This window comes from Dreissena polymorpha, chromosome 2 (assembly GCF_020536995.1).
Source record: "Dreissena polymorpha isolate Duluth1 chromosome 2, UMN_Dpol_1.0, whole genome shotgun sequence".
NCBI lineage: Eukaryota > Metazoa > Mollusca > Bivalvia > Myida > Dreissenidae > Dreissena > Dreissena polymorpha.
In genome coordinates this window covers 88,650,487-88,675,616 of record NC_068356.1, presented here as the reverse complement: position 1 = coordinate 88,675,616, position 25,130 = coordinate 88,650,487, and the positions used below count along the sequence as shown (strand labels likewise).

The 25,130-nt window shown below is 36.3% G+C and overlaps 1 protein-coding gene across 2 annotated transcripts in view; it reads right to left on the bottom strand.

Moving 5' to 3' along the window:
• The window catches only part of LOC127867977 (WW domain-binding protein 11-like), a 43,415-nt gene that overhangs the window by 2,330 nt on the left and 15,955 nt on the right, over window positions 1-25,130 (bottom strand). Inside the window, exons 7-16 of one of the 2 annotated variants that reach the window (XM_052409523.1) lie at window positions 24,600-24,675; window positions 22,875-22,999; window positions 20,429-20,506; window positions 19,366-19,511; window positions 18,823-18,945; window positions 14,781-15,015; window positions 11,871-12,074; window positions 11,409-11,560; window positions 8,928-9,069; window positions 7,879-8,041 (exon numbers count right to left, since the gene is read on the bottom strand). In XM_052409523.1, coding sequence (XP_052265483.1) covers window positions 7,923-8,041; window positions 8,928-9,069; window positions 11,409-11,560; window positions 11,871-12,074; window positions 14,781-15,015; window positions 18,823-18,945; window positions 19,366-19,511; window positions 20,429-20,506; window positions 22,875-22,999; window positions 24,600-24,675 — 1,400 coding nt within the window. In that variant the 3' untranslated portion in view covers window positions 7,879-7,922. The remainder of the gene's footprint in view (window positions 1-7,878; window positions 8,042-8,927; window positions 9,070-11,408; window positions 11,561-11,870; window positions 12,075-14,780; window positions 15,016-18,822; window positions 18,946-19,365; window positions 19,512-20,428; window positions 20,507-22,874; window positions 23,000-24,599; window positions 24,676-25,130) is intronic. The other variant, XM_052409524.1, reaches the window with a different exon arrangement.

Below are 25,130 nucleotides of genomic sequence, written 5' to 3'. Positions count from 1 at the left end.
ATCAGCAATTTGTCCGAAATAAATGATCCCTCAAGACATTAACAGTTTTAACAGAGATGTCTGATGTAACAAAATGTGCACAACCTTTTATTATTTTATAGGCATGTGAAATTACATGCACTACTAAGTGGAAATCTGCTTCAAGTACAAAAGCTGGTACAGTCAGGGTATTTAAATAAAAGTGCACACAACTATATTTTGCATAATACAGTCCCCATATTTTTTTAAAGTCAACTGAAGGCTGTATGAGAACTTAAAGAACTATTCATGTAATTTACTGGAAAATTGTGTCTCATGCAGATCATCACAAGCACTATATACATGTCTATATTTATAAAATGAAACAAGATGTGTTTCTGAAACACCATGTCCCCCCTTATATTTGACCTTTGACCTGGAAAGATGATCTTGACCTTTCACTACTCAAAATGTGCAGCTACATGAGATACACATGCATGCCAACTATGAAGTTGCTTTCTTCAATATTGGAAAAGTTATAACAAATGTTAAAGTTTGAGGCAAACAAACAAACAAACAGACAGGGCAAAAACAATATGTATACTGGGGGACATAAAAAAAAACAGCATCCTAAATGTATTTTAGTTCTCTGACAAATTTCATTTTAAAGTCATTAATATTTGACGAATAAAATGGTAAAGACAGGAGTTTTCAGCTGTTAAGGCCATTGACCTCCACATGTAACCTTGACCTTTGAGGTCGGGTGATGTTACAAGCAACACATGGACTTATGATGGCCGACCTTTGTACCAAATTATTTTAATACCGTATACATTCATAAAAGTTTTTGCACAGACAACCAGACGTACCGGGTAAATAAAAACAGAAGGCCAGTGTAAATTCTATTTGCCTCCTACTAACTAAGGAAAAATTTGAACACAAAACTGCCAGTCTGGGCAGACTATCCGGTCATAATAAGTTTAAAGATTCATTAATACATTCTTAATGTCATTCTTGCTGATTTTTTTGTAATTATAAATAACATTGACAGTTAATGCTCTTTAAACCTGTTTGTTTATTTTTTGTCAAGACTTTACAAAGAGCAAAATCCATACACCATTTCCTTCTCTGCGCTACATCTAACAGCTAAAGCTTCCACATTCCACACTTATATTGCAGTTCAACATGAAATAAACCAATCAATGTCACTGCAGACTGGGTCGTTTGATACGTCTTATCACCCGAACTCATTTATATCCTTATCAGGGCCCAGGAGTGTGCTGAATTCCACGACAGGTCATGTTTGAACAAAGCCAGTTCAAAAAAGCTACACTAGATTTAGACACAATTGAATGTAATGAACACGTACAAAAGAGTACCATTCTTTATATGTTGTCAAGTAATCAAGGATTTTGTGTCGCTTTTGAAAATCAATGACATACATCAATTGCAATTAAGGAAATGCAGGTGTAAATGGATGGCACGAAACTGATGCATTTATTTGTTTTCTTATCTGTATTTTTCCTGATTAATTTCATTAACAGTATAACACTCAACCAACGCCAAATGAAATGCATCAATAAACAAGAGATGTGTTTGTCAAAACACAATGCCCCCTATTGCGCCGCTTTGATTGATTTATTTATTTTTTATCATTTGGCAGGTACAGATAATTACCTCCTTTAAATGCTTATTACTTCCCTTGGATTTGTTTTTTTTTACATTTGACCTTGAAGGATGCCCTTAGCCTTTCACCACTCAAAATGTGCAGCTCCATGAGATACACATGCATGCCACATATCAAGTTTCTATCTTCAATATTGCAAGTTATCGCAAAACTTTAACCAAGGTTTAACTTTCGGGACAGACAGACAGACAGACAGACAGACAGACAGACAGACAGACAGACAGACAGACAGACAGACAGACAGACAGACAGACAGACAGACAGACAGACAGACAGACAGACAGACCAAAAACCATTTCCCCCCGATCATTCTATTCTGGGGGCATAAAAACTTAAGCTTGCATCAATAAAACACTATCAATAGTAGCAGAAACTTTGGTTTATGTCTGAGTGTTTATTATTACTATACAAGGTGAGTTTTCTTCAATTTTCATTATCAAGTAAGCCATTTTCAGAAAGTTTTAATACTTTATAATCTAAAATAGACTTTTAATGCACAAACTGCTCAAGTGGCATTATAATATTGTTCTTCAAAAAGGCTTTGGTAAGATATGCATTCAACACTTTCTGAGTTCAATGGATTTTTGCATCAATAACAAATTAATAGCATAAAAGCCGAAACTGTTGTCCCTGATTAGCCTGTGTGGACGATAATTTAAATATATTTATTAAGCCCAGTTTTCCCACAGTGGGACTTTCTTCGAGTACTGTTTTAACCAAATTAGATTTATTAACTTTTCTTCTTGTTGTGTTATAAATATATACATTTAACAGAATCATAAAACAGAATCTGTTTTCAAAAGACACTTAAATATTTATACATAAGCAGTACTCAGTCCATCTGTCAAGACAATAAATCCACACCAAAGAGGTATTATGCCCAAACACAGCTGGAGATCCCTCCATTCTTATTAGATAGCATTCCTCCTATATATATCTACCCTTGAAAGGAAGACAGGCCTATCAGCACATGACCAAAAAAGGCTGATAAGTCTTTCTGGCTTTCAGCGGATGATATATCTGTATATCACCTCAGCTAAGTGCACTCCCACCACCAATGGTCTTAAAAGAGCCAGCTATTTCTAAAGAGACCTCTTCAGGCCATGAACACAATATCTGAACACTTTAGATTAGGGACACGTCTCTTAAATAATGATTCCTTGAGTGTTTGAACACTGTGCATTGAGTGAGTATCGAGTGCTTAAATCTGTCAAAAATATAGTTGAATCAATAAAACTAATGATTAAGTTAAAATATTGACTTAAAATATTAAATGTTTTAATCAATATCTCCAAAGGATACACATAAACATATTTGCAGATGAAGAGGAATAAGTGATGAAGGACATGGTCACCGCAGAAGAACCAAATAATTATCATTAAATTCAACCATATTGGTTGTTTTAAGTCTTAGATGGTAGCTTAGTCCACCAAGTGAACTTATGCACATTACAAGTTTGATAGTAATACAATTGTATCAGATATACAAACTTTAGGCCGATACAACAGTGTGCTTATCTTATAAAACTAAGTAGTTGAAGTTTTTAAGATTGGGGCTGTTATTATGCATTAAAAAAACAATATACAATATAGTAGGTGCAAATAAGATGGGTACATGTTAATCACGGTTTAACATTGCATTACCATAATTATGTTTGATTGAGTTGAACATATAAGAGCGCACATCTTTAGGAGATTAAGAAATGCATCATCATAATATGGAATATTATCAATATCATTCCCCAACTTAACACTAGATTTAAAATATTTACGTTCTACTGAGTTTTTTGCAAAACACCTCAGTCTTAAAAACAACCTGGCCTGGCTTTATTACAAAAAATTGACTGCCTTGTTTGCAATAAACTAGTTTACCAGAAATCTTCCAACTCACATTATATTCAAGCATAACAAGATGTGTTTGTGAAACACTATGTCCCCGTATATGCTGTTTGACCTTGAAGGATGACCTTGACCTTGTACCTTCACCACTCAAAATGTGCAGCTCCATAAGATACACATGCATGTCAAATATAAAATTGCTAGCTTCAATATTGCAGAAGTGACATTACATGAGCAATTTTGACCAATATATTTGACCTTGAAGGATGACCTTGACCTTGACCTTTCACCACTCAAAATGTGCAGCACCATGAGATACACATGCATGCCAAATATCAAGTTGCTATCTTCAATATTGCAAAAGTACTCATCAAATGAGCGATTTTGGCCACATATATTTGACCTCTGACCTTGAAGGATGACTTTGACCATGACCTTTCACCACTCAAAATGTGCAGCTCCATGAGATACACATGCATGCCAAATATCAAGTTGCTATCTTGAATATTGAAATATTGCAAAAGTGTACATTAAATGAGCGAATTTGACCCATATATTTGACCTTTGACGTTGAAGGATGACCTTGACCTTTCACCACTCAAAATGTGCAGCTCCATAACATACATATGCATGTCAAATATCAAGTTGCTATCTTCAATATTGCAAAAGTTATTGCAAATGTTAAAGTTGGCGCAAACCAACAGACCAACCAACCAACAGACAGGGCAAAAACAATATGTCCCCCACTACTATAGTGGGGGACATAAAAATCTGTCAAATATAGCAAATTACAAGTAAAGAATTAAAAAAAATAAAATAATTGTTGGTCAAAGTCACCTATCAGCGAAGGTCATTATGAACCATGGTTATTTCACTCTCACATATTGACATTTCAATCACGTATTTAAGGAGTTTTGCTTTTAATGGTAAAATTCTTCCCTAGCTTGCTTTAATACCAATTAATTCTAATAAAAAATCATTCTAAAACGTTACTCTCAGAAGAATTAACGCTATTAGGACACATATAGAAAAAAGTGATTTTTACTTTGTTCTCTATGCAACAATGAACATAACAACAAAAATGAGACTTGTCACAATAACAAGATTATTAGGCAAGAATGGCTACCATGATTTCCAATAAATATTTACGAACATGCCTAGCTAATCAATCCACCAGCCTTTCAGACGTCCTTTTCCAAAGCAATCATTCATGACTATTGATTGCCTTTGTTCAGCATTCATTGACCACCTTTTTTTATTTCCTTGTTCCATTACTGAACATTAGAAACCGCAAAACTGGTTAATTGCTGCTAATCTTTTACTTAGCAACATTATAAATATAATATGCATTGTATAGACTGTATATAATACTTTTCAAAATGAAGTTTCAATAATTTCAAACCAATCAATCATCAAGGTTTCTTTTTTTTTTAATGGTGTGGAAAAAGTATTTCCTACTGGTAAAACAAAAATCTATATAATTTTAGATAAAAATAAAATAACAACTATTTTAATTCTTTCAAACTCTGTACATTGTATTCTAATTGGATAACTGATAATGTGACCATTTTTTTCCTTTCCCTATGAACACACGACTTATGCAAGTTAAAACTTAAATATTCATGACCTTACTTATTTCTTTTATACATGTAAAAAAGCATTCCTGAAATTAATTCAATTAAACTAGATTAACTTTTAATTGCCAATAAATACTTGTCAATAGATTAAAATATGTAATAGTATGACAAATACAGAAACTTAGAAAAAACATCCATTGTCCCTATATTACAGTACAATTTACGTCGATTGACAATGCAATACAAGATCCAATTGTGATAACAGTGTGTTAAACTAACACCCAACCCACAATTAATGCCAATTAGACCTTTAAATGCCTTGTACATTTCCTGTCCTAACTTGAAACATACTTCAACAGGCAATCAATTCTCTACCAATACATTCAATACTAGCAATCAGGTACTGGCAAAAACACCACTTATATTACAATCTATGGAGTAATGACCTTTAGATTATTAGAAACCTGTCTATCAATGTGTGCCATATCAAGATTATGTTTGTCTTTGACCAGTATAAACTGCCATCAACATGCTGGATGGAGTTTTTAAAGTTAAATTATGACATTTAATTAAGTAATACAATTGCTTTCTTTTACTTATTTGTTGAAGGTCATTTTTATGCAAAATATCATCAGATAAAGTAATATTTATCCCTGATACTGACTTGATAGCGTAATTAGTTTACAACTCATGTCTTAATGTGTGGGTGAAAGACAGAGTATTGAATATCAAAATCTTGAATCAGAAATATGCAAATATGAACATTTTTATCCATAAATATATGTTGATTATACATAAAAAAGTTTTAATCTGAATTTTAACATTGAAAATGGGATGCATTGATTATTTATCAAAATGGAGAATAGAACAAAAACTGTCTTATGATTACACAACAAAACTCATGTTAATAACTATGCACAAGCATAATGTGACTTCACTTGACCAATTGACTACAAAACATATTTTTAACCTAACGCAACATTTTAAAGAATTGAAATATAAAAACTGTTAAATTAAATGTTTCAAACAACTTGTTGAAACTTCGGAAATGACACATCAAATGATATAAATATTAAAGCTATTAGACAAATCAATAAATATTGATATATGGATTATATTAAATACAACCATAAGAATGAGATATTCAACATGACTGTATTAAGCTCTTATCAATCATAACCCGATGAACTTCGCTGATTGCCAAAACAGAGGTGCGAACATGTAAACTTGTTACCGCCAATTCTTAACCCACTAAATAATTTGCGGAGGTCGTTTTTATGTCTTGAATATGACACGTCATCAAGAGATAAATCCAAAAGGTCATGTCTTGGTGACCCGATACAGAATATGACCTCAATTTTTAAATAAGTAAATAACTTTTGATGGTCATAAAAAAATAACGTTTAAACAGCTACTATGAGTTGTTCTTTGGCGGATAAACTTCAAACTTCAACAATATTAAATCAAATGTTTTTTATTCTAATAAAATTTGCAGTTAACTGAAAGCTACAATTTATTTTTTGTGATTAAGAACATGAGCCTGTTTTGAACTGTTTTTCAGATAGCTTGGCAACACTATTTTTTGTTTTGTTTTATCATCCCACAGATAAAATAGTAGTATGCTGGAAACTGCAGTAATAAATATAAATAAGCCTCCCTCTAAGAGAATCTAGTTTAATGTGTTTGCATAAAGTTTTGTTCCAGAATAGCCTGTGCAATATGCACAGGCTAAACAGAGAAGACACTTCACACATGCATTAAGCCCCCTTTTCCCAGAGCATGACTCAAATTAAGAGCAAAAATGTTGACATGATCATATGGTGGGATAAAACTAATTTCATTCAAACCAATTAGAATTTGCAATCACAAGACTCACAGAGCAAGCAGCAATTTTTGCAATTGTACAACCCTGAAGTAAATAAAATGTTCTTACACAGTTAAAGCAGTGACCTTCATTAGTTAGTTTGTTTGTTCTGTTATAACATAAATTGTATTAATCCCCTTTTAAGAATCAGATTTGTTCTCAGCATGTTTTGCAATTAAAGCATGGAATAAGGGAAGTAATTGCTAACAATAAGTCTAGTGTAAGGCAAGTAACTTTTTGTCAATACTAACAATTGCAATATTGACACAGATAATAATTTGTTTGCAATTATACATTCAATTGTATTTGCAGAATCGGCCTTAAAATAGTATCACAATGCTATTACTGCTAAATGCTAATTTCATTGGAAGAATAGTCTGCATGAAATAACATAAAATTACAAAAAATTACAGAAATGCAGTCAAAAGAAATTATCATTTTTGCAATGCCAACTCATTTTTTTGTATTATTATGATTATTAGAGCCATGGAAAATGAAACAACACCATTTATATAAAATTGTCAATTGCAGAAAGTTAAGTATAAGATTTAAAGTGTTAAAAATCAAGTAGCATGGCTATTTAACTCCAACTCCCTCACAATCCAGTGCTTAAATATCTCAAATCTAGTGCAACGGCTTTGGACCTCCACCGCCTCACAATCCAGTGCAACAAGAGTAAACCAAGCACACAAACCTAGTAACATGTCTATTTAACTCTAACTCCCTTACACTCCAGTGCTTAAAGATCATAAACCTAGTGCAATGGCTTTGGATCTCCACCGCCTCACAATCCAGTGCTAAAAGAGTAAACCAAGCACACAAACCTAGTAACATGGCTATTTATCTCCACCACTTTCACAATCAAATGCTTAAAGAACACAAACCTAGTACAATGGCTTTGGATCTTCACAGCCTCACAATCTAGTGCTACAATAGTAAACCAAGCACACAAACCTAATAATATGGCTATGGATCTCCACCGCATCCACAATCTAGTGCTACAATAGGTTTTCCATTTCTCGCATGAACTGGTCATAAGCATCATCCTTCTTCCGTCCTGGTTGCTGGGCAGCAGGGGCTGGTTTAGGGGCCACTGCAAGGAGCTCCTCTTCTTTGCCTGTAGAAAAACAACAACATGTACTTTGAAATTCATTTCTACCACTTAGTATCTTTAAAAGTAAAACAAAGTAATAGGATGTTACTTCTGTCATGTATTTTTATAACTCCTTAGGGTAAATTCAAATGAACATAAGTTGTCCATCAAGAAAAAATGAACCAAAAAAAATAATTGAAAACAACTCCAAATTATTAACTTAACAGTATTTTCTTTCCTTCATAACTGGTACACAATATGAGATATAAAACAAGAGCACCGCATAACGGGGGCCACGCTTGGCTGTGGGTGCAGTTTTGATTAAATGAAAGCTTGTCAGAATTTTTCATTTTTTTAGAGGTCACAGTAACCTTGACCTTTGACCTCATGACCCAAAAATGAGTGTGGCATGTAGAACTAATCAAGGTGCAGCTACATATGAAGTTTCAAAGTTGTAGGTTTAAGTGCTTTGATTTAAGACCCAATGCTCAAAACCTTAACAAAATGGTAAGGTTTTAGCACGACGCGGACGTCGGACGACACGAAGAACTGGCTATGACAATACCTCAGGTTTTCTCCAAAAACAGCTGAGCTAAAAAATACCTAATAATTTAAAAGCAAAACAAAGTAAAAGGAAGAGACTTTAGTAATGTATAAGTAAAATACCTTATGGTAAATTTAAATCTACTTTATCCTCAATCATGACAAAAATATACTACACAAAAAAGAAACAATATACAGTAATTTTCTTTATTACAAGTACATAATATTAACTTTTATCCATATTTTTCATTTTAATTTTTCTCGAAATTATGAAAAATTATGCATACAGTTACTTGATTTACAAAACATTCCCCAAAAACTGTTCATGAAATTTGAAAATGCAATTTTTTGTCTACATGACACATACCTGCTTTTTTAACCTTGGTGTCCTTTGCGGACCTCTTGACCTTGAGAGACGTGGGCATGAACCTTGTAACGTCCCCGACTGGATTTTTGATCTGAGGTTTTGCTGAGATAGTTGCTGAGTCTTTCTTTTGCTCCCCAGGGATCTGTTGGCAAGGAACAAAAAGATACTAAATTGTTTTTCCCAAAGTGACATTTGTTCTTTGTTCTACTTATTATTTCTTCAAACGAGAAATGGCGCGGCAGAGGCCGACGCGTATCCCCACGCCGCATGTTTGACCCAGGGGCGCGCCATGGTTGGTAATGGGTCCATGCATAGTTGTGATTGACCGTATTGTCATAAGAGAAGTTCAGTATCAATTAGAAGTGAATCTGTGTAGAAATGAAGAAATTATAGTAAAAGACAATTTTGGGTGGGTGTGGCCTATTATGGGCCGGGCGCCCCGGGTTGATAAAGGGGCCATACATAGACGAGATTGACCTTATTGTCATAAGAGATGTTCAGTATCCATTTGAAGTAAATTGGTGTAGAAATGAAGATATTATAGTAAAAGGCAATTTTGGGTGGGCGTGGCCTATGTGGCCGGGGCGCCCCAGGGTTGGTTATGGCGCCATGCATAGTTGAGATTGACTGTATTGTCATAAAAGAGGTTCAGTATCAATTTGAAGTGAATCGGTGTAGAAATGAAGATATTATGGTAAAAGGAAATTTTGGGTGGGCGTGGCCTATGTGGGCACGGCGCCCCAGGGTTGGTAATGGGGCCATACATAGACGCGATTAACTGTTTTGTCATAAGAGAGGTTCAGTATCAATTTGAAGTGAATCGGTGTAGAAATGAAGAAATTATAGTAAAAGGCAATTTTGAGTGGGCGTGGCCTATGTGGGTGTGGCCTATTATGGGCATGGCGCCCCAGGGTTGGTAATGGGGCCATACATAGTTGAGATTGACCATATTGTCGTAAGAGAAGTTCAGAATCAATTAGAAGTGAATCGGTGTAGATATGAAGAAATTATAGTAAAAGACAATTTTGGGTGGGTGTGGCCTATTATGGGCGGGGCGCCCCAGGGTTGGTAATGGGGCCTTACATAGTTGAGATTGACTGTATTGTCATTAGAGATGTTCAGTATCAATTTGAAGTAAATCAATGTAGAAATGAAGAAATTATAGTAAAAGGCAATTTTGGGTTGGCGTGGCCTAGGTGGGCGGGGCGCCCCAGGGTTGGTAATGGCGCCATGCATAGTTGAGATTGACTGTATTGCCATAAAAGAGGTTCAGTATCAATTTGAAGTGAATCAGTGTAGAAATAAAGAAATTATAGTAAAAGGCAATTTTGGGTGGGCGTGGCCTATGTGGGCGGGGCATCCCAGGGTTGGTAATGGGGCCATGCATAGCTGAGATTGACCGTATTGTCATAAGAGAGGTTCAGTATCAATTTGAAGTGAAAATGTGTATAAATGAAGAAATTATAGTAAAAGGCAATTTTGGGTGGGCGTGGTCTATGTGGGCGGTGTGCCCTAGGGTTAGTAATGACCGTATTGTCATAAGAGAGGTTCAGTATCAATTTGAAGTGAATTGGTGTAGAAATGAAGAAATTATAGTAAAAGGCAATTTTGGGTAGGCGTGGCCTATGTGGCCGGGGCGCCCCAGGGTTGGTAATGGGGCCATGCATAGTTGAGATTGACCTTATTGTCATAAGAGGCTCAGTATCAATTTGAAGTAAATCGGTGCAGAAATGAAGAAGTTAATGTAAAATAACATAAAAAAATGAGTGAAAATCTCTGACCCAGCCCCGCCCCATCCCCCATAACTTTTGACCCAGGGGTCAGATCAAAATTCCGTCACTGTCACCGTCGCACATATGCTCATAGCTATTATGTATGTAAGTTTCAAGGTTCTAGTGCTAATAGTGTAGGACGAGTAGGTGGCCAGGACGGACGGAAGGACAGGCGCACATCAATACAATATCCCCACTTTTTCTCCGAAAAACGTGGGGATAATAAAGTCATCTATGCAAAGAAAGGTTCCACCCCTGCACTGAGCATATTTAAATACAGATCTCGCTTCATTCTTAACATTATTGGACTAACATTCATTGAGCTAATATTTTTCAAATGAGCTTATTTTTGTAATATTAATGTAACAAGGCTAATACAACAAGATCATTAAAATGTTCATGACCAATTTCACACAATATATAAGTTTCTTTTACTCTATTCATGTTTTTCACTTCCAATTATGTTGAAATTCAAAACTGATTATACATGTACTTTGGATTATTATAATCAGGGCTTGAAATAAGGTGTAAAGTTTGAACAACCAACTTCCAGGCGTTGGATATTGAAAGTATCAGACAATTTGGTGGCAATTTTGATAATTTCCTCACTGCAATTTGCTTATATTTGAAAGAACTATGCAAAAAGTTGGAAGTAAATTACTTCAAAACTGCTGTAAAGTGTAAGCCTTGTAAAACACCTGCTACGTACCTTTTGTGGCAGTTTCATGATACTGGGTGGAGCACTGAGCACATTGGGGTTAGCCTGGGAGGGTGGCAGGGGGATGCCCGGGGGTGGTGGCAGGGAGGCTGGCATGGTCGGGGGTCCAGTGGGAGGCCGCATGATCCTTGGAGGAGGGATAGCTGCAAATTACGAAGATACAAAAAATAACCATGTCAGTTTTTTGAAAATGAAATATTTTTTACAGTTTAACCCTTATAATTATATTTAAGTCCTTGTGACAGTCAATGATAGTTCCAAATAAAAAAAATCAAAATATGTACACAAAGTTGGTAAATCAGAACTTCTCTGTCTTTCTGGAAGGCTGAGTTAAATATATTTGTCTTTTCCATTTGAATGATCTTTCTTAAATGCCACCATTCTGCAAAAAAGGAAAATAGTTCAACTGAACTAAAACCTTTAAAGGCTAAATGTAAAATAAACTGCACTTACCAGGAGGTCCTCCGGGAGGGGGTAACCTCGGGGGCATTCGGATATTGGGTGGCAGGCCCGGAGGGGGGCCAGGGGGCATACCCTGGGGGCGCCCCAGTGGTGGTCCTGGCCTCATCATTCTGGGAGGGGCCCCAGGGGGAGCGCGAGGAGGGCCACCGAGGGGAGGCGGCCTCATCATCATTGGAGGTACACCTGGAGGGGGGCCTATAGTTGGGGAAAGATTATAAATTATGGGTTGAATTTTCAACTATTTTATTTGCTTACATAGTAAGATTTCAAACAAGGGCTGTTTGTAAAACATGCATGCCCCCCATATGGGCTGTCAGTTGTAGTGGCAGCCATTGTGTGAATATGTTTTATGTTACTGTGACCTTGACCTTTGACATAGTGATTTGAAATTCAATAGGGGTCATCTGCCAGTCATGATCAATGTACCTATGAAGTTTCATGAACCTAGGCCTAATTATTCTTGAGTTATCATCAGGAAACCATTTTACTGTTTCGAGTCACTGTGACCTTGACCTTTGACCTAGTGACCTGAAAATTAATAGGGCTCATCTGCCAGTCATGATCAATGTACCTATGAAGTTTCATGATCCTAGACGTAAGCATTCTTGAGTTATCATCCGGAAACTATTTTACTGTTTCGAGTCACTGTGACCTTGACCTCTGACCTAGTAACCTGAAAATCAATAGGAGTCATCTGCCAGTCATGATCAATGTTCTTAGAAGTTTCATGATCCTAGAAGTAAGCATTCTTGAGTAATCACCATTTTACTGTTTCGAGTCACTCTGACCTTGACCTTTGACCTAGTGACCTGAAAATCGATAGGGGTAATCTGCCAGTCATTATCAATTTACCTATGAAGTTTCATGATCCTAGGCGTAAGCATTGTTGAGTTATCATCTGGAAACCATTTTACTATTTTGAGTCACTGTGACCTTGACCTTTGACCCAGTGACCTAAAAATCGATAGGGGTCATCTGCCAGTCATTATCAATTTACCTATGAAGTTTCATGATCCTAGGCATAAGCATTCTTGAGTTATCATCCGGAAACCATTTTACTATTTTGAGTCACTGTGACCTTTGACCTAGTGACCTGAAAATCAATAGGGGTCATCTGCCAGTCATGATCATTGTACCTATAAAGTTTCATGATCCTAGGCCTAAGCATTCTTGAGTTATCATCCGGAAACCATTTTACTATTTGGAGTCACTGTGACCTTGACCTTTGACCTAGTGACCTGAAAATCAATAAGGGTCATCTTCCAGTCATGTTCAATGAACCTATGAAGTTTCATGATCCTAGGCCTAAGCATTCTTTAGTTATCATCCGGAAACCATCTGGTGGACGGACCGACGGACGGACCGACATGTGCAAAACAATATACCCCCTCTTCTTTGAAGGGGGGCATAATAATAAACAAACACAATTTAATTTCACACAGAAAAATAATCAAGCTTTTTTTCCCACATATTTCTCTGAAAAAAATCCAATTTTATGTCAAGTTAAAAATTTAAGTAAGGAAGTAATTATGTTTTATGAAACAATTTATACTAGTATTAGTTCCATGCAGGAAAGAGTCCTCTTGCTTTGAACACAATGTGCTGCAATAAATTAGCCTAATTTTGGGGAAATTTGGCTTAATAAATGTGCAGTATTCACAGGCTAATCAGGAAAATCACTCTGCTTTTATAGATTTTTTTTAAAGGGTGTCCTTTTTTTACGAAAATCCAACATATGCTGAAATATTGTCCCTAATTCGAGGACTGCAGCCTAATTTGGGTCCACACTTTACGAACATGCATTAAGACAAATTTCCCAAAACATGGCTAAATTACTGGAAAAAAAATCAGGGGGCCTGCATTTTAGCTTATTTGTAACAAAGAAATCACTTTTCCTGAGCTTAAAGACATCTGTATTTTTAAGTGATTCAAAACAGAAAAAACAGTTAGTTTGGCTAGAAAATATCTTTCTTTTTTTTTATTTCATGTAGATAAAATGCGATAGGCAAAATCTTTAAGAAAAAAATTAAACTTTCTAAACTATATACAAATATTTACAGTATAATATAGATCAATGAACATGTTATAGCAATTCATTTTCTGTCTTGTATTTTTAAGTAATTTGTTTGTATATCTTATCTAGTTATTTTCTAATGGTTTCAACGTCCAGTAATTTTTCACATGCTTAACGTCCTTGGCGTGAGACTTGAACGCCTTCTTCCCATTTGATATCACAATATGCGCTAGCCAGAGTGTTTTTTTTTATAAACCAATCACCCCATTGCTCTCCAAAAGCCATTGTGTTGTACCTCGGAGACAAATACATTATTTGATCGTGTTCTTTTTGGTTTCGGAAGTAAAGTTATTTTGACTTGTCAGCCAATTTTTTTCGTGATAAGACCGTTTCGTAACGTCGATTTTCATTGGTTGATAGATTTACGTAAACCAATCAAACTGAGTCAGATTCCCGATTTACTTCGAGTTATTCAGTGCGGTAAACCATTTCCTAGACAAAGGAATCATAAATTATCGGCAGATTTCGCCAGAATATTCTAATGAGGTGACGTCATGCCGCCTTCTGCATGCGCGGAGGGTCTTTTGGCTTGAATCCATACCCGATTCCTTTTGCGGGAGACATGTTATTTCGGCTGGTAGCCTTTACTGTTTTGATGTCAAACTTCAGGTCCGATCAAAATCAAAGATAACCCCCCACCCCCAAATATCTCCTCGGATTTATACAATTAAGAAAACAGCCTGACTTATTAGCGAATTTACGGAAATCCGTAATATTACGGAAAACTTTCACCCATGTACTTGTATTTATTCTACACAGGAAACAGTCCCCGGGCTTTCCACACAAATTGCTGCAATCAATAGGTTTATAATGAAATACACCCTCACCCGGTGGCATTCCAGGAGGGAGTCCGCTAGGCGCCCCTGGGGGTGGCCCAGGAGGGATGGGGAGCTTGAGCAGAGAGGGGATCTTGGGGGGCGCCGAGGGGGGAGGCTGGACCCTGGTTGGGGGTACCACTTCCTGTTCGTTCCTGTCCTCCTCATCGACATCATCATCGTCATCATTATCACGGTGGGAGGCAAATGTCTCCTCCTCTTCACTCTCGCTGCTAGAGTCGCTGTCCTGTAAAGGGGTATGGACCAACTTTAGTGGGCATTATAGTAAACAAACAAAAATTTTCTTTTTTAGGCTTAAATTATTTATTGCCCTTATAAATTGGTATGATACATGTCCAGAGCATCCTGTTCATATAAAGTTTATTTTAGTATCATAAGATGACAAAGTTAGGGGTATGAATAAATGAGTCCTTATGTGCCACTAGTTGCATCTTGTGAGGAGATGTTTAACCCTTTCCCACTCAGAAGCAAAGTGAAAATGGCTATGTGCAACAAATGCGTCCAAATACATATCTAAGTGGTAAAGGGTTTATACTCTCTCACAGGAGTCTCATCACAATGAAGAAACACATATTTGTTATCATAGCTGTAACGGTACACATTAGTAAATGACACATTTAAAGCTTTGCTGGTGGGGGCTATGAGAACACCACCAGTCTGACGTGATGACAACCAACTATGACCTAAACTTGCTGAGCAAGACTGATAATTTATTTTGTTTGTTAAAAATTAACATCCATAATGTACTGTTTCCAAATGGCATAGAAAGATTTTCCATGTAAATTTCCCAAATAAAGCAGATAAAGGAAAATGTACGAACATTATTATTAACTTAAGCAAAAGCAAGAGATGTGTTTGTCAGAAACACAAAGCCCTCTATTGCGCTGCTTTGAAATAAAATTTTAATATATCATTTAGCAGGTTTTGAAATTATCTCCCTTTAAAGCTTATTACTTCCCTTGTAATGTATTTTTTGCTAGGGGTGTCCCCTTCCGACGTTGATTTTTTTTAAATTTAATGTGTCAATTCACGTTCTGTGGTGCGTTATAACTTAAATAAAAAACAGCGTCAAAAGACGTCATTTGGTGCGCTATGACTCTTTAAAAAATCCTCCAGTCATTTAAAAATATATTTTTTTTTATATTGTTTAATTGTTTTAAAACTTTCCCGCACAGATAGTAAAATCCAGACTCAAACAATTCCCCAATACATCCGTTTCAACCTGACTCTATTACTATATACTTACTACTTTTCAAGTTTCTATTTATTACCCGATAATCCCGTTTATTCTGTTTTTATAAATCACTTTCTGGTAAATATTTACGATAAAAGCTCTCAATTATTTCTTTAACACAAGCCTTGACATTTTTTAAGTAACTATTTATAGATTTGATGAAATATTGCCTCTGAACATGCGTCAATCCCCTGACCTGTTGTGTGCTTGTTAAAACGCTCAATACATGCACGCTTTTGTATGCAAATGAAGCGACGTTGGACATGCTGCATAATTTTCGCGCTCTTTTTAATTGAGAAAAAGATTTGACACACAATAAATTTGCACTGCTAATTTGAAGCAAAAATATTTAACGTTGCGGTAACATTTACATTCGGAAGTGTATTTCGGATTAAAAATGCGTTAACATCGACTTTCGGGAATGGCTTTCGGATTACAAATTTAATTATTCCCATTTGAGATTTCAACTAATATTAACCGTTGCGTTATAAATTCAACGATAATTTGTTTAAACACTTTACGAGTTGAATAATGTTTTGACGGAATTATGCATGAAATTCACGTTGTCCAGGAGGATCACCGCGGGTCGGCCGGTTGCCATCATCAGTCTTCTAACTATCGATTATCGGATGAAACATTTACAAGTGTGCGTAATTAATTCAACGAAAATTTGTTAAAGCGCATTACATGTTGAATAAATGTCAGAAAAACGAGGTGAATCAGTTCTATGAATGGACATGATGAAATATACATGTACTGGAATTAAATTGTTATCACATAATTGTAACAGGGAGTTATTTGCACAACTTACTCGCTATAAGTAATTAATTGTTTACCACTTGCAATTAATTTCTCATATTAATTATGAGTCATGGGTAACACTTGTTTACAGTTAAAACGAGTGATGATGATGCCCGAAACCGTCTTTAATGTACTGTACTGTACTAATTACCGGTTTTATATTACGTAAATGGTACAACTTCTTGCTAATCGAGCTGCGATAAACTCTTACTTCATGCCCGACGTCAATAAAAAATAATGGTCGATAGTTAACCCCGCCCTCATAAGCATTCACGTAACCGATTGGACGATGAACTTCACAGTTTGACGACTGGAAAGTTACCAGATAAATCCTTGTCAGCATTTATGTGTAATGTGGCTAGAATAATCGATACGCGCGTCATGCTATTCTCTTATCAGTGGATTATCCATTACCCCATGTGGTGTTTATGGCGATTACTTGTGAATGTAGGTACCAAGTGCTCTTTTAAAACAGGGAATATTAATACACTGATAGAAAAACCTTGATTTGTTTGGACAATATCCACTTTCTTTTACTAAAAAATACACTGATCGGAAAATTGCAAGCGCCCCGGGGACTCTGATTTCGAAATTCAAGCGCCTCGGCGAGGGATCGTTAAATGGCCTGTGGAAAGCCCTGTGGCCAATGTTAAAGTTTTCGTACGGACTGACTAACAGTTCAACTGTTATATGCCACCCCACTGGGAGCATAAAAACACCCACGTAGCACTTTATATCATAAAATTGCTTTTCCCAATTGCAATTTTTATTTTGTTGTATAATAATTTAAAAAATTTCCCTGAATTTCCAGGGTTATCACGCTTATTTACCAATTGTAAGGACAGGACGTACAATTAAAAGCAAACAAAATAACAGCCTAACGATGTGTAAGAGAGTTGATCCAGGTGTTACAGTGAATTACAATAATTAACATCAGGGAAAGGATTGATTAACTTCACCAGTGTTTTTTTTAATGAAATATTCAGCATTATTCGGCCCCATTCCCCCATCTCTAGAGTATATATTTTCCCCCCAAATATTTGAAAAATCCCCCCTTTCCGAAGTGTTATTCAATTTTAATCAATACCTCATTTAAAGATGTCTTTCCTTACGAATTTATTTACTATAATTTTCCTGATTTTCCACATCCGCGCGTTAACTTTGTTTTAGCCTTTACTCATTTACCGCAAACCGTACGATGTTCACTATCACGACTTTCGCTTTACGACATCTACAGCAAACCGTACGTATTCCACCATGTAGCACAAGAGCAAAAGCTATCGGAAAAAAATTGACAAAAATCTGTTTTTACTTTAATGGTAGGTGAAACACAGAATTATTTTAAATCACGCATTTAAGATGTTCTCAGAAATGGTTTAAACACAAGGGACAGAATGAGGACGATTTTGGTAGAATTATATTGCCTGTACAAACTTCAACATTATTGAAAAAGCATACAAACTTGATCGGTGTATTATATGCTCATGTATTATCAATGGCCAATTGTTGCAAGACCATTTACACACAATAGCATATGAGATTGCAATGTGTATATTGGATTAAAAAAACATGTTATTTTGCCGTATATATTTTGGAATAATGTTTTTCTCTCTATGTAAGGTGAATTATAGTGCTAAACTTGATTTTGTACTGTTACTTGCTAAGTATTGAAATTTCCCCTTTTTCCCCCGTTTTAAACGCGAATTTTCTCCCCTCAGGCGACCCGACCCCTTTCCACCAAAACTGAAAAAAAACACTGTTCACACACATATTTATTTTTGCATTCTGCTAGAAAAACAAAACACATTTTTAAATGGATGTTTTAAACCTTCAAAAACAACAATTCGTTTTTTTATAAATACCATAACATAAAAACAACAACAAAAAACAATTAAAAAAACACTACTCTATCAATAACATAGCACAACTAAAACCACATTCAAAAGCAAGAAAACACACAACAGCTAAAACATGCACTTCAGCCACCCAGCTCCTTACCCTATCAATATTCTTCCTACTCCGTTCCCGCATACGTCTGAACTCACTATCGTCATCGTCATCAGAGTCCGAACTTGATGAGGAACTTGAGTCCTTGTCTTCGTCACCGACCTCCTCGGGCACCTGCAGTTTTTGTTTTGGTATCAAATTCGGGGCAGTTATAGGAACCCATTCACAATGAAAGAAAGTATTTTTCCTTTCAGGACTGTTATGAGAACAAATTCCAATAAAAAAGTATTTTTTCCTTTCAGGGCTGTTATGAGAACACATTCCCATTAAAAAAAGTATTTTTTCCCTATGGGGACCTTAAGATGGCAAATTATTTTTTTTTTTAATATTAACATTTAGTTCATTTCTCATTCAGCTTTTCAAGTTAAACATTTGTTAATATGATATTGAAAACACTTTTTTGTTAAAATTTAAAGCATTTATTAGCCAAAAAAAACAACAGAACAATTATCCAAATTGTAGACAAATCAATGCCATTTCAGAATATTAATGGACCCAGCCCCTTTCCCAAAATGGTGATTAAGCACTGGGTACCTGCTGGCCCGCCATCTGCAGCATCTTCTTCTGCAGCGAGGTCACCTTCGGCTTCTGCGGCTTGAAGCGCACCCGTGTGTCCTTTTCATCTTCCGCTGGATCGATTGAGTCGTCATCAATGAAACGGATCTTCTTGCGTTTTTCAGCTGTGTTTATATGAAAACAGTTTAGATTGGTTAAATGCCATAAATAAAGGACCATGTACATGCTTTAAAGTTTTATCCTGCTTGTGCAGCCAAAGTTTTACTTGGTTTCAAAATAATTACATTTTTTATCATAGTGAAAGACCAGGGCAGTGCTTCCCACAGGATTTTTTCAGACGCCCCAGAGCCGTTAGGGGTGGGTTCAGGAGGGCAGCCCCCTCCATAAGTTTTTTTAACTTTTTTTTTTGACGTGATTTGGTGCATTAAGACTGTTCAAGAAACAAGAGATGTGTTTGTCAGAAACACAATGCCCCCTAATGTGCTGCTTTGAAATTATGTTTTGTTTGACCTTTGACCTTGAAGGATGACCTTCACCTTTCACCACTCAAAATGTGCAGCTTCAAGAGATACACATGCATGCCAAATATCAAGTTGCTATCATCAATATTGCAAAAATCATGACCAAGGTTAAAGTTTTGTGACAAATACAATGACAGACACATACAATGACAGACAGACAAGCCAAAAACAATATACCCCGATCATTCAATCTGGGGGCATAAAAATGGCAGTACAGACATTAAAAAAAATTGTTTTAATCCTTTCAGGCAAAGTTATTCATAATCCGGACTCAATCAATTTGAAATACATCTGTATCAACCAGACTCAATTACTGTATACTTAAATTTTCCCATTGCTATTCATTACCTGATAATACCCTGTAATCCTGGCTTATCAGGGACAACATTTTAAGGAAATTTTCTGTTTAATGGAAGTTTTTTCTAAAAGAAAATACGGTAGTTCCTGATAACCCTGTGTGGACTGCACAGGCTAATTCTGGGTGATACTTTAGACACATGCATTGAGCCCAGTGACACCAGAATGAGGCGCAAGTACATACAGTATTGATTGCTTCTTACCTGATTGGGAAACCTCCATACCTTCCTCAACGTCTGGAGGCTCGTCTGTTGGCACGGTGCCAAGCAGGTCATGAACACCTGGCATATGAAAGACAATTTTGAACACATATATATCTCTCAGATCAATATAGCTGGCATTGTTTATAACACAAAATAATAAAATATGAACCATGCCCTGGGAAAACATGGTTTAATGGGTGTGCGTAAAGTGCCGTCCCATATTAGCCCCTTCAGTCGGTATGCGTAAAGTGCGGTCCCATATTAGCCCCTTCAGTCGGTGTGCGTAAAGTGCCGTCCCATATTAGCCCCTTCAGTCGGTGTGCCTAACGTGCCATCCCATATTAGCCCCTTCAGTCGATGGGTGTGCGTAAAGTGCTGTCCCATATTAGCCCTTTCAGTCGGTGTGCGTAAAGTGCCGTCCCATATTAGCCCCTTCAGTCGGCAAAGGCTTATCAAGGACACCACTTTACGCCTAGACTGCATTTTCGCTAAGAAAATACTTCCTTTAACCCTTTGCATGCTGGGAAATTTGTCGTTTGCTAAAATATTGTCTGCTGAATTTCTAAAATTAGCATTTTCTTCGATTTTTTTCAAAGAATACTATCAGAAAAGCAAACAGTTTGGACCCTGATGAGACGCCATGTTTTGTGGCGTCTCATCTGGATCCAAGCTGTTTGCAAAGGCCTTTAAAATTTGGTTCCAGCGCTGAAAGGTTTAAACAAAAAACACCATAAAAGCATAGTGTCTTCCCAAATTTACCTGTGAATCTGCATTAAGCCCCATTTTCCAAGAGCAAAGCTCAAATTCTTTTTTACTCAACCATAACGATTTACTTTAACCCTTTGCATGCTGGGAAATTTGTTGTCTGCTAAAATGTCGTCTGCTGAATTTCTAAAATTAACATTTTCTTTTTTTTTTTCAAAGAATATTATCAGAATAGCAAACAGTTTGGATCCTGATGAGACGCCATGTTCTGTGGCGTCTCATCTGGATCCAATTTGTTTGCAAAGGCCTTCAAAATTTGGTTCCAGCACTGAAGAAGTTAAACAAAAAACACCATAAAAGCATAAAGTGTCTTCCGAAATTTACCTGTGAATCTGCATTAAGCCCCATAAAGTGTCTTCCCAAATTTACCTGTGAATCTGCATTAAGCCCCATAAAGTGTTTTTCCAAATTTACCTGTGAATCTGCATTAAGCCCCATGAAGTGTCTTCCCAAATTTACATGTGAATCTGCATTAAGCCCCATAAAGTGACTTCCCAAATTTTACATGTGAATCTGCATTAAGCCCCATAAAGTGTCTTCCCAAATTTTACATGTGAATCTGCATTAAGCCCCATAAAGTGACTTCCCAAATTTACATGTGAATCTGCATTAAGCCCCATAAAGTGTCTTCCCAAATTTTACATGTGAATCTGCATTAAGCCCCATGAAGTGTCTTCCCAAATTTACCTGTGAATCTGCATTAAGCCCCATAAAGTGTCTTCCCAAATTTTACATGTGAATCTGCATTAAGCCCCATAAAGTGTCTTCCCAAATTTTACATGTGAATCTGCATTAAGTCCCATTTTCCAAGAGCAAGACTCAAATTCTTTTTTACTCAACCATAATGATTTACTTGAAAGGTCAGCAATTGTTAAATGATTTACAATGATCTCAACATGGTTACTTAGTTTAGAATTTCAAACTCCAGTCAATAATAAAAACTTAAAAGTCATCTATTGGCATACATTGCAGGTAAAAATGTTCATTCCACTGGAAACTGTGACTATCTTACAAATCCATTCTTCAATATGTCTTTGTAAAACTCGGTTTAATAAAATATACACAGTGTATCTACTGTACATGCAGACTTTTGCAGTCTTTTGTATCTGGCCTTTCATTCCCACCTGATAGGCAGTAAAACCACCTTGCAATTTTACACAATATGCCATAACACCAAGTTAGTACTCTTAAAAACTAATAAGAAACTCAACAATTATAATTTGATGACTCTTCCCCTTTTTTAAGTTATCCACTTGCTTCAAAACTAAATAAAACCCTTTACTACATGCCTGAACTATTCCCTATTATCAAGAACTCTTTGCTATAACCAGATTTTTTCCATTTTGGGAAGGAGGATAAGGCCTGTTGAATTGGAAAAATCAAGTCATTTTGACTAAAATTGGGAAATTAGTTTTTATTTTTCTAATAAATACTTTAAATTTGAGAATAAATGTGTTCTCAATTTTATATTTACCGAGGTTCAACTTATACCACTAAATAGGGAAATGAACTAAATGTTAAAATGTATTTCATTCTTTTTGTTTAATTTTCATTCTTTTGGAAATCTTGTTAGGTATATTTGGGCATTTAAGGCAATCATTTGGAAAAAATTACTTATTGAGTTTGGAATGGGCCCAAAAATTGGACCAAATAGAAAACAACTGAGTGGACAAAAACATACCGTCTGCTGGGTTGTACACATCCTCCTCGGGCTCGCTATCACTGAGGTCTGGCGGGGGTCCCGGTGGGGGGCCAGGGGCTTTCTTCTTCTTCTGAAGCACCGGGGACACCAACAGCGAATCACTGCAAAACCAAAATGAACAGTTGATCATCATCTATGTACCTAGATCTTGGACATAAGCTGTTGACAGAGTGAGATTAATAACAATTTATGGCCATTGTAAATTCATAAAAAAAATCTTTCTTCATGTCTCTTTTACTTTTCTCTCCTTGTGATTTTAATTCCTGTATTTGTTTTAAATACAGCTTGCATTGCATAACCTTGTTGAGATGCATGTGGTAATATTTAAGTCGTTTAAGTACAAGGAATCCGTCCCAATGGAGCCCTGGTACACACAAACATAATAAGATCAGGCCCCATGTATCCAATCAACCATTAGCAGATTCCGGGAGAAAGCTGGTTAGTTTCTATAAAGCATTTGTTGAGCTTGGCTAACGTGTGAAAACGCTTGTGAAATTCTAGTAAGCATATATTCATCCTAGGCTAACCTGTGAAAAAGCTTGTGAAACTTTAGTAAGCATTTATTGAGCTTGGCTAACCTGTGAAAAAACTTATGAAACTGTAGTAGGCATATATTGAGCCTTGGCTACCCTGTGAAAAAACTTGTGAAACTCTAGTAAGCATTTATTGAGCTTGGCTAACCTGTGAAAGATTGTGAAACTCTAGTAGGCATATATTGAGCTTTGGCTAACCTGTGAAAAAGCTTGTGAAACTCTAGTAAGAATTCATTGAGCCTTGGCTAACCTGTGAAAAAGATTGTGAAACTCTAGTAAGCATATATTGAGCCTTGGCTAACCTGTGAAAGAGCTTGTGAAATGCGAGTAACCATTTATTGAGTCTTGGCTCAGCTGTTTAAAGCTTGTAAAATGCGAGTAACCATTTATAGAGTCTTGGCTCAGCAGTTAAAAGCTTGTAAAATGCGAGTAACCATTTATAGAGTCTTGGCTCAGCTGTTTAAAGCTTGTAAAATGCGAGTAACCATTTATTGAGTTTTCGATTAGCTGTTAAAATAAAAACTTGTGAAACTCAATAACCATTTATCAAGCATTGGCTCAGCTGTGAAAAGCTTGAGAGGCAAAGGTAACATATGATCAATCCTCAGTCAAGCAAAATGATTGTGAGGCGCTAGTTCCAATTTATAAACCTTTAGGAAACCTAAACTTATTTGAGGCTTGGTTCCCATTAATCCATCCTCCGACCCTGACATTAATGAACCTTTGCTCTGGGAAAACTGGGCTGAAGGCATGAACCTGCAGTCCACACACGCTAATCAGGGACGACACATTCAGCTTTTATGGAATTTCTCATTAAAAGGAGGTCTCTTCAAAACCGAAAATCTAGTGTAGGCGGAAAGTGATGTCCTTAACCCCTTGCATGCTGGGAAATTTATCGTCTGCTAAAATGTCGTCTGCTGAATTTCTACAATTAGCATTTCTTCGAAAAAATTTCAAAAGTTACTATCAGAATAGCAAACAGTTTGGATCCAGATGAGACGCCACGTTCTGTGGCTTCTCATCTGGATCCAAACTGTTTGCAAAGGCCTTCAAAATTCGGTTCTCGCATTGTAAGGGTTAATAACCCTGTTCAAACTGTACATGCATTAAGCCCAGTTGTCCAATAACGAGGTTCAAATGAAGGAATGAAGTATGCTTATATACTTTCCTGTAGGCAGAGATCTTTTTGAGTATACCCTTCTGAGGTAGTGGGATATCACCTGGTATTGGGAATGCCGACAGTTGTTCTGCAAACGTAAGAACACGCTTAAGTACAGGGCATATATGAACGATGCTCCATAAGAAAAACTTGGAAATTCCTCAATTTAGCATATTCCTTTGTCTTTAGTTAACCATCTTTACATTTAAACACAATAAAATGGTAACACTGATAAGTATGACTAAAATGATTTTGTTTCATTGTTTTACAAAATCGCAGAGAAAAAACAAGATGTGTTTGTGAAACACAATGTCCCCCTATATGACGTTTGACCTTGAAGGATGACCTTGACCTTGTGAAGGATGACCTTGATCTTGACCTTTCACCACTCAAAATGTGCAGCTCCATGAGATACACATGCATGCCAAATATCAAGTTGCTATCTTCAATATTGCAAAAGTATTCATAAAATAAGCGATTTGGGCCACATATATTTGACCTCTGACCTTGAAGGATGACCTTGACCTTTCACCACTCAGAATG